This window comes from Aythya ferina (genome assembly GCF_964211825.1).
Source record: "Aythya ferina genome assembly, chromosome: 2".
In the NCBI taxonomy this organism is placed as follows: Eukaryota; Metazoa; Chordata; class Aves; order Anseriformes; family Anatidae; genus Aythya; species Aythya ferina.
In genome coordinates, this window is record NC_140297.1 from 72675673 (window position 1) to 72691585 (window position 15913).

The window sequence follows — 15913 nt, forward strand, 5'->3', positions numbered from 1 at the left end:
CAGACTCAGGGTTCACAGAGGAACTCAGACTGAAAAATGGTATGAAACTATCAACCCAAGAGTGTTCCCATCAGAATCTAAGCAGCTAGAAGTTATTTGCAATAGTCTTAGAGAAAATAAATCTCTGCCTGTGCCTGGGATGTATTTACAAGATTCTTATAACATAGAGCACAATTAATCTCTTTTACTTAACAATAAGAAGGCTTTGGTTTGAGGTAACATTCTAAGAAATACATGGATACTAAGAGAAGAGCAACATGAATGATTAAAGTTTCAAAAAGACTAAATGACAAGTCAGCAAATATCAAATTGGGGTGATGGAATATATTCCAGTTAAAAACAGTTAAAGAAACCTCAGTAAAATTCCTCTGGTCCTTTGCTTCCTGCCCTTACTTCCTCAGAAGTTACTTTTTTCTTGATACCACAAGAATGCCTTACTGCTATTTTTAACTGATAGGGACAGAAAACAAGTTAGGGTTACAGAAATAGATATGCAATGTTTGGTAATTGTAAAGAGGCTAGACAATTCCAGTATTTTCTCCTCTAATCTCTTCCACACAAACTCCATAACAGAAGTTGAATTGAGCTCCTGGAGCTGAAAAAGAGGAAAATGTCACATGACAGCTCAGGAAGAATCACATTGAAGACAAATTACTAGAGAATCACGGGAAGTTGGTCTGAAAAAAAGTTTGTAACCCACTCTTTATGTGAGAAGAAATCCATTACATGGAGAAAAACAAAAAAGCAGAACTACAACAAACCAACCAGCCACCAAACAAACCTACCAAAGATACAGTTAAGATACCAGATACAGAGTATCTACAACAGTTATACCATGTTCTTCCTTTCCCTGCACTTAAAAAAAGCGCCAACCAACAAAGAAGCAAGCATAGGTCTATAGGAAAACATATTAAACACTCTTCAGACTTCAAGTGTGACTCTTTTGCCTAAGTTACAGACTTTCTATTAAACTTTTATTACTTTTTTGTTCCTGTAAGAAAACTAACATACCAAATGTTATCAGAGCATTGATTTTGTAGTTTACCAAATATAAACTCTGAAAAAGAACATGCTACCCAAGAATTAAGTTAACAATTTGGGACTGACCAACCAGTAAGCATGAAAAAGGTAACACTATTAAAAAAAATAAAACAAAATACTAGTGTCAAGATGTTTGTATAATGTATACATTTTTTTCTGCAATTTACAGGAGCTTGGGCTCATATATATATGTGGAGAGAGTATAATATTTAACCATGCATATTGCTATATGAATTGGGCCAACGTGTTATCTAAAACTAAGAATAATTCCATTTTTATATTTGAGCAGTACAGTAGCTACTGTATAAATAAAATCTAAATTCAATCTGCAAATTAAACTCACTTTTCATTTGCTAAGACTGTAGATGCACATGTACATATCTGTTTTCTGCGGGACTGCAACCACTTTTTTTATACCAAGAATATGTAGGAGAGTCGTATGTTTAAGGAGAACTACTTGAGATGTTCTATAGCTTTTATGTAGCCATATATATATGTGTGTGTATGTATATATATATATATATATATATATAACACAACAAACTCATAGGAACATATGAGCTAAAATGAACAGAACAGCAAACTTTATGTCAAGAGTAGAACTCTTTGGTTGCACTTGATGCCTTCAGATTACACTGAAGCAACCCAAGGCGGCAGTATTTGCATTCTGCAGTATATTTTTGCTTACTAGACTATATCCTGCCTTCTTTTTGCTGAGGCGTTCAAGAGATCCATAGGCACGTGTTTGTTTGTTCTAATGCCTATTACCAGACTTCATGCAGTTGTGTATAGCCATGTGAAGAACAGATCTAATATGGATGATCAAGCCAAGACTGAGCATCTGAGCAACAGAAGCTGATAGCAATGGCTCCCATCTCAGCACTGGCCCACAGATGACCGGCTTTGGCTTACTTTAGCTTTGTTACTATGTACCACATCAAGGAGATGGATTAACAAGCATAAAGCAGAAGCATTTCTGTTACAACCGTAATTCTGTTTTGCTTTCCTAATGTAAATCTCTTATTACCTAATCTGCTCATCTTCAAACAGAACCCAGTAACAGCCTGAGGGAAAGGACATTTGTATTGAGATATGATTAAGCAGCATATCCGCAAGGTCTCAAGAGTGATCTGAAGATGCAATCATACTGTGCTCGATATTCAATTCACAAAAACTGCTTGCATACATAGTGACAGAGGTAAATCTAGTCCCCAGGCTTGTCTGTCAAACCCTGCAGTTATTACTGCTGCGTAATGGTATCCCAGCACATTGCTGCAAGAGGGAGCTTCTTAGCGTAGGCATTAGCATCGTTCAATGACATCTTTACGACAGACAGGCCTTCAGAGCAACAGGAAAGAATGACACGAGGATCTTACGTTCTTACTTATCTAACCATAGGTTTACAGTATATTCAAAGGAAACAAAAAGTAGGATATATCTGACCAGCCTGTAGACATCTGATTTATGACAAGATAAATCATGCTATCTCACAACTTATTTCTACTCTTTCTTAATTGATCATGAAAGAAGACTAGGCAGGCTAGATCAGAAATCTTTAGTCAAATGACTAACAGACTTGTCTTAAACCAATGCAGCAGGCAAAGCATTTGCAAATCACATGTATGTAAAGCCTCAGACATAATAAATGAAGCAAATCCTTCATTTATCAAAATGGTTTTCAACATTAAGTACTAAACAGCTTCAATAAAGACGGCTGCCGGTTAGAAGCTGCAACCAAAAAGAGCCTCTTTTCTTGTAACTCTCCTGTTTCCTCTCACAGAAGTCTAAATCTTGACTGGTCTGGTGAAATGTGGGCAGCAATGGATAAGACATGCTGTTCAGGGTAATGCATGTTCTTATTTTTCCCTCCTCTTGAGAATGGGAGAGTGCAAGTCTATCTGCTAGGCAAGCCCCACTCTGGGTTTCTTCCATTTAGGGTTTCTTCTCTTCAGAAAGCAGAACCAGGAGAACCCTTTTAGAATTTCCTCAGGAACAGAAGCAAATTCAGAAACAGAATGAACTGAAAAAGGTTCCAAATGAGATCTCACCTTGGTCTGGTTTGAAAATTTTTTTAACATCATGGGGTACTAAATGTCTCCATTACAAACAGAGTCATGAGTCTTCTTACATAGACACATTTTAAACAGGAGACAATTACCACTCTCCATTTGAGGTAGGACAACGAAAAAGAAGCAAGGCCATGTTGCTCTACCTTCTTAGTGCTTGAGCAGTGCTCAATAAAGATCAACAAGGACTGAAAACAAGTGCGACAAATCAAAAATACCTTCACTGAAGGACTCCTAATGATCTTTGATGCTTAGTGTACCTGCAGCAGAAGGAATGTGCAATGTACATGTATGTTGGGAAGAAGTGCAAGGATCAGAACAGTGATATTTTATCACAAGGCAAACATAATAGTGCAAAGCATAAAATTTTACTCTGAAAATCCTCATAAAGCTGTGCTACCATTTATGAAACATCACAGTGAGATACTAATTTTCAAAACCATAATTGCATAACAAAGTGCTTTTTTTTTTTTTTTTTTCCTTTGTGCCTTTTTTTTTTTTTTCCTTTCAAGAAAAAGTGGCTACAGTCAGACACAGAGGATGCATGGTAACAGCTTAAAACCATCAGGTCTAAGACACAGTGACTTCCAAGATCATATTGTAATGGTCTTGAGCATCACATGGTATCATGGATGGAAATAAAAGTTTGGCTATCCTTTAGTAAAAGTAAAAAGGAATTAGGCTGCTGTACGCAGTGCTACCAAAAGCAACATCTCCATTATTATAACGATTTCTGAACATCTAGTGTACAACTTTCAGAAATATAAAAAAAAAATCAATCCTAAAATTGGGAATGACCATGAAACAGGGAAGCTTTAAAAGTGACACTTTACAAAAGCTCTTCTTAAAAACAAAACACATCAAAAAAAAAAAAAAGCAGATGTTTGGAAAAAATCATCAGCATTATTGGAGAAAAAGCTTTTTAAAGAATAAAAAGTGCATTGAATTCAATGTCTTTTCCTTCATTTACTTTGTAAGTTAGAAGTCGGTAGTAGCTTCATTAGGGGAAGAACCATACAGAGAGCTTCTCACGTTTATGCGTACGTATGAAACACAAATTTCCTCCTCACTAAGCTTGTGGTCTGTGCGCACCCATGGGCGCGGGTGCGTCTGCGTTGTTGCCGCAGTGTGTGGCAACACCGGGGCTGCCCTGTGCTGGCTCCAACAGCCCTGCCACAGGGCACGGCTGGGCCCAGCAGCCAAGATGGCGGCGCCTCGCCTCAGGGACAGCCTGGGGAAGGCAGAGGCTGAGGGGGGGCTGCGAGGACTGGCCCCAGCCCCCTGCCCTGGCTCAGGGGCAGGAGGAAGAAGAGTGAGGAATGGAGGGGGAGATTGGGCCTCAAAAGGGAGGAGGTAAGGTGTTGTTTTAACAAAGATGACTTTGCTTTTCTCCACCCAGATCTGCTTTGCTACTATATTAGATTAACCTTCCTCAAGTTGAGTCTGTTTGCCCACCAGTTATCATCAACAGCAAATCTCCCTACTTTATCTCATCCAGCTAAGGTTTTCCTCCTGTCTTCTCCCCTAGTGCTGCCGAGAAGGGGAGAGCATGCACACAGGCAGGTGGGTGTCTGTCTGCTAGCCCAGGTTCAGCCAGCCCAGCTCCCTAGCCCTCAGTTCAGGATAATATGTCACGCTGCTGACCTGCGTACCTGTAGCACAGGGAAGAATCTAAAGTAACTCTTCTAGTAGTTTACAAAAATACAATACAATGAAGTAACTTGTAAACAGTTATTCTCACTTTTAAAAGGCACTGATCATTTTTTACATTTTGTTATGCAAAGCAACCTGTAAGAAAGAAGCAAAAACATCTTAATGATAACAGTTAAAGATTTTATCTGATCCCAGTGAAAGCAAAAATAAGAATTCCAATCCTTGACTAGCTGGAGATCACACCATCAGCATTTAAAAAAAACATTTTGCTGTATGTGGACACTAGCACACCGAGTTCTGCAAACGTACTAATAAATAATATGAAATATCATGGACTGTAAAACTATGTGCAACTTACAGAACCAAATATAAATTTAAGCAGTTATTGGTTAATAAATCACTTGCAATTTTATCCCCTTTGGATACACTGTAGCAAAAGATTGTTTAGTGCAATTAACTTTAATAGCTTCAAGCGAAGTTTGGCTTGTCATCATTCCTTATCAGAATATCAACCCTATTTCCCAATGAAAATGAGGACCAGTTTCAATTGTGGAAACAAACAAAGTAGGAAATGAGCCTGTTTCTATCATCTGTTACTTTCTGTCTACTTTGATAAACTAAACTGTGTGGCAATGCTGCTAGGTGCTGGGACTGGTCATTTATAAAGTTAAACCATACATACAGCTCTTCGCACTTTTGGCACCAGCCAACGAGCACTCTCCCAGTACTTCCTCTGAGTAGTTTTACAGTAGGCACAGACCAAAAATCATTTCCAACCTGCATGTGGACATTCAGCCTAAACCATAGTGCAATTAAATGCTACGGACTCAGTTCTTTTGTGCCTATGAACATCAATGCCACAGAATGGTTGCGAACACATTTGACCCATTAGAACAAGCAAAGCATTCAAAGCAGTACAGATCTATTGTTTTTTCCTCTATATGTTATTTAAGAGCATGTGATTCTCCACTGGGTAGTGTTTTTTGTTAACCAGCAGTATGGGGGTATGTTTGACACAGCTTGCTGATGTAAGATAATGTGAGAACAGTCTTTCACATCCAAGACCAAGAACAACAAAAACCTTTGGAGCACCAGCCCCAATGTCTCAGAGCAGATACTACATTTTCAACCCAATCAATGAGCACATGTGCTCAACAAAAGAATTGTAAATACCCACAGAATAAAAAACAAAACAAAACAAAACAAAAAAAAAATTCACATGAGATTGTAAGAGTTCTAACTGAAAGTTAGAATGCAACAGTTGAAATGTCACTTATGTTAAATAACCTCTCAAAGCGCCTTAATCAGAGGACTGTTAAGTGTCTAAAGCAACATCTATTTTTAGAGGAGCTATGCCAGAGCCAGAACTGTAAATCAGTAAAGACCCATCTCTGTTCTGTGCAAATTGTCAGAAAATCTAATAACAAACGTGCATGCCTGTTCTATGGCACAATGGGAGTCGGGATGAACAATTTTTAAAGGGACATCACATCACAAACCATTTGTGCTTTCAAACTCAGTAAGATTGAAGATGAACAGTGATACTCATACAAAACTAACTGGATTTCCTATAAGGCTTTCAACAAGGTCTCTCACAAAATGCTCTTATAGAGGCTAAGAAGTCATGGAATATGAGGGGAAGTCCTTGCAAGTATGAAAATAAAAAGACCGTTTTGAACTGTCTGTACAACATTCTGGAAAAAGGAGTGAACAGTAAGATGAGTCTCCTTACAATGCTAAATTATTCTGGTAAAGATGAAGACCAACTGCAAAGAACTGCAGAACTTCAACGAAGTATCAAGTAATGTACTTGCCAAAAGATGGAAGAAATGTATGTAAAAATAAAGAAATTCATCCAGTGGAAAAAAAAAACAAACAAACAAAAAAACACAAAATTAATGTCACACGGGCTTTAAGATAACCTTTACTACTCAGGAACATAATCTTGAGGTTATATATTCACATAACCATCAATTCAGTGCTCAACAGAGGTTTAAAAAGTCAATCATTAGGATTTATTATAAGGGCATTTTTATGCTAATGTACAGTCGAAGGTCTCCCTGAATGCTGAACACAATTTCTAGTTCTGCCTACGAGAAGGGTAACAGAAATGGAAGAAAAGTCCAGAAAATCACAATGAAGATATCAAACCTACAGAAAGCTTCTATTTTAGAAACAATTAAGTAGCCATGGACTTAACAGGACAAGATAAAAGTTTATAAAGTCACAGCTTGCTGAAGATTAGCCATAGTGTGATTGTTTACCAACTCTTCCAACCAAAAAAAAAAAAAAAGTAGGATGGGATTAAGAAACTATCATATAACAGTAAACAAACACAAGGCTGTGTTTTTCACAGAACACAGTTCAGCTATGGGTCTCTCTGCTATAGGATACGAAGAACAACAGAATTTTGTAATAAGAAAAGCAATGAGACATATTCATGGACCTTTTCTGCTCCACCGAGAACAGCTTGGAGGGGATAAGTAAAAGACACATCTGGAACCTAGAAGTCCTTTAACTGTAAACTGCTGGAGGCTGGGAAAGTATACCAGGAGAAGCATCTTACAAGCTCATCCTGCTCTTACACACTGCTTTGCTGGCCACCTTCCTCCTGGCTGGCCACCTTCAGAGAAAAGATACTTTGCTAGTTGGATATTTGGACTGATCTTGTGTTCCTGTTATTGCAAATTATCCAGAAGTCCAGCTAGCCCTGGTGGTCTATTTAGAAGAATAATATTTTTAATCACACAAACTTTTATTTTGGAAGTTGCCGGTAAAGCATTTAGAGATGTTGTATGAATCCAAAACAAATTCAATCGATTATGTACTCTACCCTACCAACATTATGAAACATTTGCCTGTAAACTGAGTCAGCCCAGTGGCAAGACAACTGAATTCACAATTATTAATTTATATTGTGACAGATATCAAGTAATTTTTATTTTAAATGAAATTTGACAGCAATTATTTGTATTGGCTACTACAAAGATAAGGGAAACCACACCAAACTTACCTGCTTTTGGACAGCACTTGTGTAACGAAGTTCTAAAAGAAAGTTAACCTCCTTAACCAATACAGTGTTTTTCTCTCATAACTGATTTCAAAGCAAACACTAATTCCCAGAAAACAAAAAATGTGATAATCATACTAAGAAAAAAGCATTTCTAAAAGTATTTGATATATTACTGTATTCTTTATAATAATTCAAATCAGAAAAAATACTTTGCAGAAAGTTATTAAAAATTAAAATTGGAACAAGCAGTAACAAATTTAGAAAAAATGTGAATTTCAAAATCATTCATGTTCTGTTTTAATTACAGGGAAAGTAGACTGTATTTTAAATTCCAGATTCACTGTAAGAAAAGATGTCAAATATCTAGAATATTAAAAATGATATACCTACTTGTCAGTGATTCTCCTCCAGAGCTGTGCACCTGCAATTGTGAGAATATAAGATGACACACAATGCACTAAAACAGAAATCACATAGAGGTTTTTCTTCTTTATTCATAAGCAATGTGCAGATTTAGGACAAAATGAATAAGGAATTCTCCCTAACATTTAAAACCAAAGTAACAGTTCTCAGAATAAGTCTTTTCTGTAAATTTAACATACCAGTTTAAAATGTTAATGAAAAAAATACTGTATTATGTTGTTATATTTTCATGTGGAAGAAGATAACCAACATAACTTTTGCTTTACAGCTACAAACTGGCAAACAGTTTCTACACTACTTATGACTCTGTAATAGTCTTGCCATCTAGTGGCTGGCTGGAAGTGTGAAGTAGCCCTACAGAAGTGTTATCCTGGGAAGAATTTCTTCTGCTGTTTGGAGTGACACCAATTGTCACTACAAGAAGATTTCTATTCTTAGGTTCAATAACCTAACTGTTCATGAACTTTGTGTACAATACTACTGAAGGCAATATATTTAACTGTAGTAAAATAATCATTCTCTAATCATAAAGCTGGGAACAGAGGTCTTCCTGACCTCACCTCTATGATGAACAGTTGAATAATCACATAGAAGCAAGACTGAAAGAGAAATGAAGAGGGGATGGTAGCTTGGTCAATACTGGTACATCTTGGATTTGCTCAATACAAAAATATTAGTCAGTAATGACAGCTAAGATTTACTTGTGTAAATAACCACCTTCCAACTGGTGAGGTATTCAACATTAGAAGTGATTTATACAACACAGCCTAAAAATCAAATCACGCTAAGCTTTTTAAATTAGCCTCTAAGTTTGCATCACTCAAGCAGGAAACAATGGTAATGGAGACTCCACAGAAGGCAGTGACAACAAAAACATTTCTCAAAAAGGTTGTGAATAACTACTGTAATTTAGCAGGGAAGAATAGACTGTGGAGGTCAAAAATGAAATGCTAGTAACGTTGCAGAGGAGTACTGTGATTCTCTGATACTTATTTCCTGCTTTCCTTTGCATTTTTTTCAAACACTGCACCGCATTCAACATCAAAGAAAAAGCAAAATAAGCCACTTCAAAAAATCTTCCTAGCAACAAGAAATACACATTGACGAACAACCTTTTGCCAGAGAATTTTCAAGATGGTAATGAAGTATGGGGAAAAAAAAAAAAAGTTAAAACAATACAACAACACAAAAAACATCCCCTTTTAATTTGGTAGTACTTAGATAAGACTGTACACACTGGAAACTGAACACTCCATAAACTAGAAAAAAAATACTGTTTCACTTATTTAAACTGTGAGGAAGATAGGTTATTTCACAATCCTTTTACAAAGTTGACCAATTTATATTAGATCTCCACAACTTTTCAACAGTGATCTAATTAGAGTAATGTCAGAAGTACGAACTTTTAGGAAAACTTTGTATTTTAGATAATAATGGATTTTGAGATCTAGTAGATAAGATACAAGAGTGACTGTTCATTGATACTGGTTATACTCATACTGAAACAAATCTCATAATGCCCTGTCTCTAAAATATATCAGAACTTTACTACAAATGGTAGTAGATCATTGTAGATTATGTCATTTCACTCAGAAATTAGCTAATATTTTTGCAATAATCCTAGTATCATAATGTTAAAGAGGATTTAGTAAAGGAGTTGTGGGTGTTTAAGCAAGGAACTCTATCAGTATACTGACCTACCTTTTATCCTAGATAAGACCAAATCCTTTATTATCTGAAGAACTAGCACTCCAAGTATTATGAGAGAAGTCAGATGATACACTCTCCAAGGGGTCAGAGCAACAAACCTAGAATGTTAAGAAGAAATAAACACTGAATACTTGTAAACTTATTGGAAGTATACATATAATGACACCTGTTATTAGTATAGAAAATAAAAAGAAAAAATAGACTGATATTATAGTAGTTGAATTTAGTTTGTCCCCACAACATTTTCACAGAAAGTAAACAATGAGAGCTCCAAGCATGACAGTCTCATTCATAGAATTTGTTGTTGATAAAAGTATGAACAAAAATCTAAGCACAGAGGAAGTATACAAACCTGAATATTTTCATTATTGCATAAGAAGCATTACTATTTAAATAACTTAAGGTTATAGTAAAAATATTTGTCTTGACATAACAGCTTTCTTTTTATTCACATATAATGGTTAAATATTTTCTTGTGTTTTCTAGAGGACCTCAGTTCGCATCAAATTTTTATACAAATGATTCTTTCAAATGCAAAGATGAGGTAGAACTGTACAATTCAAGGCACAATACTCAAACCTCATATTGAGCTTTTGTTCTTCATTACAAAAAAAAAAATTACAGTGTGTCTAGTCAAGTCAAAAAGCCCTAGACTCATGATGTATGATTTATAATCTCATGCTCTACTGACTTTACTGTCTAGGTGTGTCCGGCTTAACACTTCTGTCTAACATTCAACTAAGTAAAAGAAGTAATTTATCAGTTTGTTTCAAGCGCTTTAAGCCAGAGATCTGATTACAAACAATGAGTGTATTATGATCATTTTCAAGGTAAGAGCAAAAAAGGTTAACTTCAAAACAAATAAATAACTGAAGCTGAGGATAGTCAAAAATAAGAAGTCATCTAAGGGGCAGTGGGTCAAATAAGAATACCAACAGAAACGAAATCATATAAAGCAGAGAGGTTTCCAATAAACTGATTTGTAAACAGGGCATTTGGCCTCCCACCTAGTTGCTGCAGCAGTTTTCCTACAGAAAAGAGGGGAAAGGAAATGAAAAGAAGCAAGTATAGGCACTGGATGAAGCCAAGGAACACCCTTTGAGCACACCAGGACTTTTACAAAGAAAATTGCCTTCTAGGTGTTTCTACCATAAAAAACATATCCAGCACTTGTGAAAAACTGCTCAAGTATTCCTTGAAATCCTGAGAAAATAGGATTGCATCAAGGAAAATCTCTATGCCACTAATTTTCACACTTAATACAATTCACAGAAACTCAAAGCCCTATCACCCTGACCAGACCAGGATATGTCTTCCAATACAAACAGCTAACTTATTCTGAAGGGTTTCTACATCTATACAAAGTATTAATTATTATTCTATGGGAACAATATATATGTGTGTATATATATATATATATTTTTTTTTTTCCTCAATTCAGTACCTCTACAATTTCAGCCAGCTCAAGAAAACCAAGAGATGCTTACAGACAAGATGTTGACAAGCTTTTTCAAAACTGCCCAAGCCTAGCTCTCATTAGATCAAATAATAATCTTCAATATTAAACATCCTTGATTTTGTTTAAGGGTGAAGTTCAACTACACTGAAGATTAAATCTAATCTATTTTTTCACTTACTAACAAGTGAAAAAAGCGGAGGGGTGGAGATCAGACACCGTGAAGAAAAGCAAACTAAAGTATTTTAAATGCGATTTCTAGATGCCTAAAGTTTGTAACAAATCCAGACCTTTAAGCTGCATGGCCTTAATACCATGACTATTCTACAGGTTCTTCATGGTGCTTGTACATTAAGGTTTCCTAGGATCAAACAGTATGTTCTGACTTAATAATTAACATTGGGCCATCCTCCGTGGGTGAAAGAAATACATCAGTACTGAAGTTTATGCATGTTTCCACACATGCATAAATGCATACACAGTTTACTACTTCTTAAAGTAAGATGTTTACTATCTTTCAATGAATATATAGAGCGTTTGACCTACTTTGCAGTCGCAACTAAGCCATACTCATAGTTTCACTGCAATCACAGCTGTCACCTGCAGTTAAAAACAGTTGTACTAATGTGGACGAGGATTAGTAAAAAAGGATTAGCAAGGTAGTGTGCTGTCTGAAAGACACTTCCAAGTCATGTCACTTTATGCTCTCAATACTGCGGTTTTTCTGCTCCACAGCTTTTGGGGAAAAGAAACAACAATGTCTAATATTTGGAGCAGCTAATGTAGTAGCCAAGCAAAGGCTCTTCACTTACTTGGAAAGCTTTGAATTGTTCTGACTGGACTTCCAGTGCATTAGCGTTATTAGTTGTCACAACCCTCCCTCCATTGTTTCATTAATTTAGACTGCAGTGTTTGCAAGAAAGTCTCTCTCTCGGAAATTCATTCACAGCCACCATGTATCAGCCCTCAGGTGCTCTACCAATACAGATTAGAAAAGCTGCAAGCCGTATGTCAGACAACTCTGACGCACATCCTCGAATCCATTACCAGTCAATGGCTGACAATGTCCTCCCTATTTTTTTGGTAGGTATCTACCTTCAGCTTACCAAAATGTTAGTCCATGCTGGGTATCTATGCTTTTTGTGCAGCAATGGGGAAAGGATTTCATACCAGGATATGAAAACCATGTATTACATGTATGCTAATGGCGTAGGGATTCAAAATTCTTGAAGGAATTATCAACATGATGCATAGCAACCAGATTAACAAAAAAGTCGTACTTTTGCTTATTATTAGGAATTAGGTTTGGGGTTCCCTCCCCCACCCTTTTTTTTTTTGTAATTAGAATTTACTTGAGTATTTCTAAAACACAAGCATTCCTGACAAAACTGGAAGGCACCAGAATGACATCACCACATATTGCAAAAAAATACTTGTTTAGTAAAACAACAGCTACACTTACTTAAGAAGCTTTTATGCTTTTTTAAAATCAGTAAACCACACAGGCTGAAGTTCAATTTCTTCTACTGAAAAAACATGCTGTTACAAGTGGTGTGGAAAATAACCATTCCCAGAGACAGATTTGTTCCCTCGTGAAATTCTGCACTATTTTGATAGTGATAGCTTTTTCAGAAAGCAAAGGTTAGAACAATGCATAGAATTATGCATTTTACATAACGACTTCAGTAGTTAACAACAGGGTAGCCTGCATGTCAACGTGGCCAGGGACTGCTGCAGACAGCGTGGGACTTCTTAAAACCAGCCACGAGGTGCCACAGGACTCAGGCCCCCACACTGGTTGAAAAAGGCATCCCTAGGACATGAGAGGCCTTCACTCTGGCAGAGCTCCAGAGGCAGGAAACAGCCACCTGGTTCAGGGGCTGCAAGAAATGCCTCAAGCCTCTCCCCTGGGCGGATGGTAACAGCGATTTCACCTGGAGATGGTCGCTGGTTGGCATACAGAGCAGCCAAATGAAAGACCTGCTGGAAGCAGTAAGCAGGGACAGACCGTCAGGGAAGTACGATCTCCAGAATCTGTTTGGGTAAGCACCCGAGCGACTTGATCTAACTGGACCTACTTTGGGCAGGTTGGACCAGCTGACCTCCTGTTGTCCTTCCAACCCACATCCTTCTATGACTCTACAAACAGGTGATTTATATGGTATCTGCAGAGATCTTGCAGAGGCACCAACTCAAATCCAGCATTGCAAAGCAGGAAGGCCAAGCAGACCTTGAGCAGTGGATGGAGATCCCCACGATGGGAGAGGCTGGAAGCCTGGGACTTCTGGCAGCAGAGGAAAGGTTCCTTCTCTGCCCTTCGAGTTGAACTTGCAGAATCAGTACCATACCATGCTGTAATAGCCAATACAGGGAAAACACCTGTGGTAAAGGAGGCCTCAAAACCAGCTGGGCCTGAAGACAGCACTCAGACCAAGAGGAAGCAGAAACTGTTAAGGGGTTAAAGATCATCTTCTGCAGGGAATGGAAGCAGACAGCTGCTGAAAAAACATACTGTCATGAGAGGCTCACTGCTTGCCAATGGCCTGGATTTGAGGTCTTGCTAAGGCTTACCTGGTTTGACTACTGTTTGTTGTTGTTCATGCATGTGGGCACAACCGGTACTGTCAAGGAACAGCAGAAAAAAAAAAAAACAAAGAAGGACTGCAGAGCTCTAGAGATGAATATAGGGGACCCAGGTGTTGTTCCCATCAGTTCTGTAGGTTAAAAAGTTGCCCTTTGTCTGATCAAGCCTTTGGTTAGTTTATTACTAACACTACACAGGGAATGGGGGGGGGGGGGTTTGGCTGAGTACACTACAGGCAACAGCTGAAAGAAAATGAAATTGATGAAATTCAAAGGCAAAAGTCCTGCACCTAGTACAGACCAACCTCCTGCATCTGACTGGCTGAGGGGATACTCTGTGGAAAAGGACATGTAGGTCCTGAGTGACAGTAGGTTTAGCCAGCATGAACTGTGCACGCTGGCAGTGATGAAAGCTAACAATGTATCAGGCTGCATCTGCAGGAGTTCAGGCACAGCACAGGTGGTGAGCAATTCCCCTTTACACAGCAGTCATGAAATTACATTTAGAATACTTTGCTTGGTTTTGGGTCTCCCAAAACATGAAAGACATCAGTGATGAGGAGCAAATTTAGCAAACAACCACCAAGATGGAGTTGGGGGTGAGGGAGGGGAGGAGCTGGAGACTTGCGTTCTGTGAAAAAAAATTAGGAACCTGGTCTTGCTCAGCCTGGAAAAAGGTGGCTTTGTAGAGGAGACGTAATAGCAGCTTTCCAGTATAGCAGCTTTTCCAGCACAAAGTCATTTTCTTAAACCCCACAGTGCAACTTCTCTGAAAGTATGACTGCTCCTGCTCTTACAGAGAACTGCCCAACACTGTTCCAGAAAGAAGCCCATAGTGATGGTATGTAGATAAGGATTATTACTTTCATATTAATCATCTGTGTTCTGGAAATACTAAAATGCAGTATCTATAAATATTAAAATCCAAATGCACAAATATTCAATGCATTTAAAATCCAAAACTCAGTATTTTTCCTGTTGTTCCGTTAGCGCATTTAGGTCTGAGCTGAAGTATTTCCTGATCAGGAATTATGGCGCAAAAATCCTTTCCCCATTGCTGCACAAAAAGCATAGACACCCACTTATAGTAGAAAAAGTTATGCTTACTGTTTTTGCAAAATATCCAGTTTGTATTTGCTCTTATTATATTGTACTGGGTCTGGCTGGGATGTTAACTTTCCCTGCAGTAGCCCATACAGTGCTGTGCTCTGCACTTGCAGCTAGAACAGCAGTGGTATCACACCAGTGTTGTGTCTGCTGCTGAGCAGTGCTGGCACAGCATCGGGACACTCTTTAACCCTGCTAGGGGGTGGGCAAAAAAGTAAGAAAGTGAGAAAGGAACATCACCAGGGCAGCTGACCTAAACCAACCAAAGGGATAGTCCATACCATGGGATGTCCAAAGGTGGAAAAAGGAAGAAGAGGGAAGGAGTGGGCTCTCGTGAAAACGTCGGTCCTCCTCCCGAACACTGGCTATGTGCGTTGAGGCCCTGCTTCAAGGACGTGGACAAGCATCGCTCATTTGTGGGAAGCAGAGAGTAATTTCTTTCCTCTGCACTTCCACATAGCCTTTCTTTGTTGTTTCTTTTTTTCTTTTCTCTTTTTCCCTTCCCCCCTCCCTTTTCCCCTTTTCCTTTCGTTTTCCCTTTAGTTAAATTGTTCAATTAATAATAATCTTTCCTTAATAATTATTATTTTTCCCTTTAATTAAATTATCCTTATCTCAACCTGTGAGTTGTTCTTTACTTTACTTCTTCCCCTCCTCATCTAAGGAGGGGGCGTGAGAGAGCAGTTGTGGTGTTTAGCTGACTAGCATGGTAAAACCACCCACATATATGTATGTGGTATTCAACTGTTAATCTGCAAGTCTGCAAGATACCACAAAAGGCTGTGGTATAGCAGGTTCCCTGCTGTAGAGAGGAAAACATATCACATATAACAAAATACATTTGAGTATATACTGTCAAAA

General features: G+C 37.9%; 1 protein-coding gene across 2 annotated transcripts in view; it reads right to left on the bottom strand.

The window, feature by feature from the left end:
- Positions 1 to 15913, bottom strand: part of RETREG1 (reticulophagy regulator 1) — a 64109-nt gene that overhangs the window by 40913 nt on the left and 7283 nt on the right. Inside the window, exons 2-3 of one of the 2 annotated variants that reach the window (XM_084508847.1) lie at positions 9898 to 10004; positions 8164 to 8197 (exon numbers count right to left, since the gene is read on the bottom strand). In XM_084508847.1, coding sequence (XP_084364973.1) covers positions 8164 to 8197; positions 9898 to 10004 — 141 coding nt within the window. The remainder of the gene's footprint in view (positions 1 to 8163; positions 8198 to 9897; positions 10005 to 15913) is intronic. The other variant, XM_084508848.1, reaches the window with a different exon arrangement.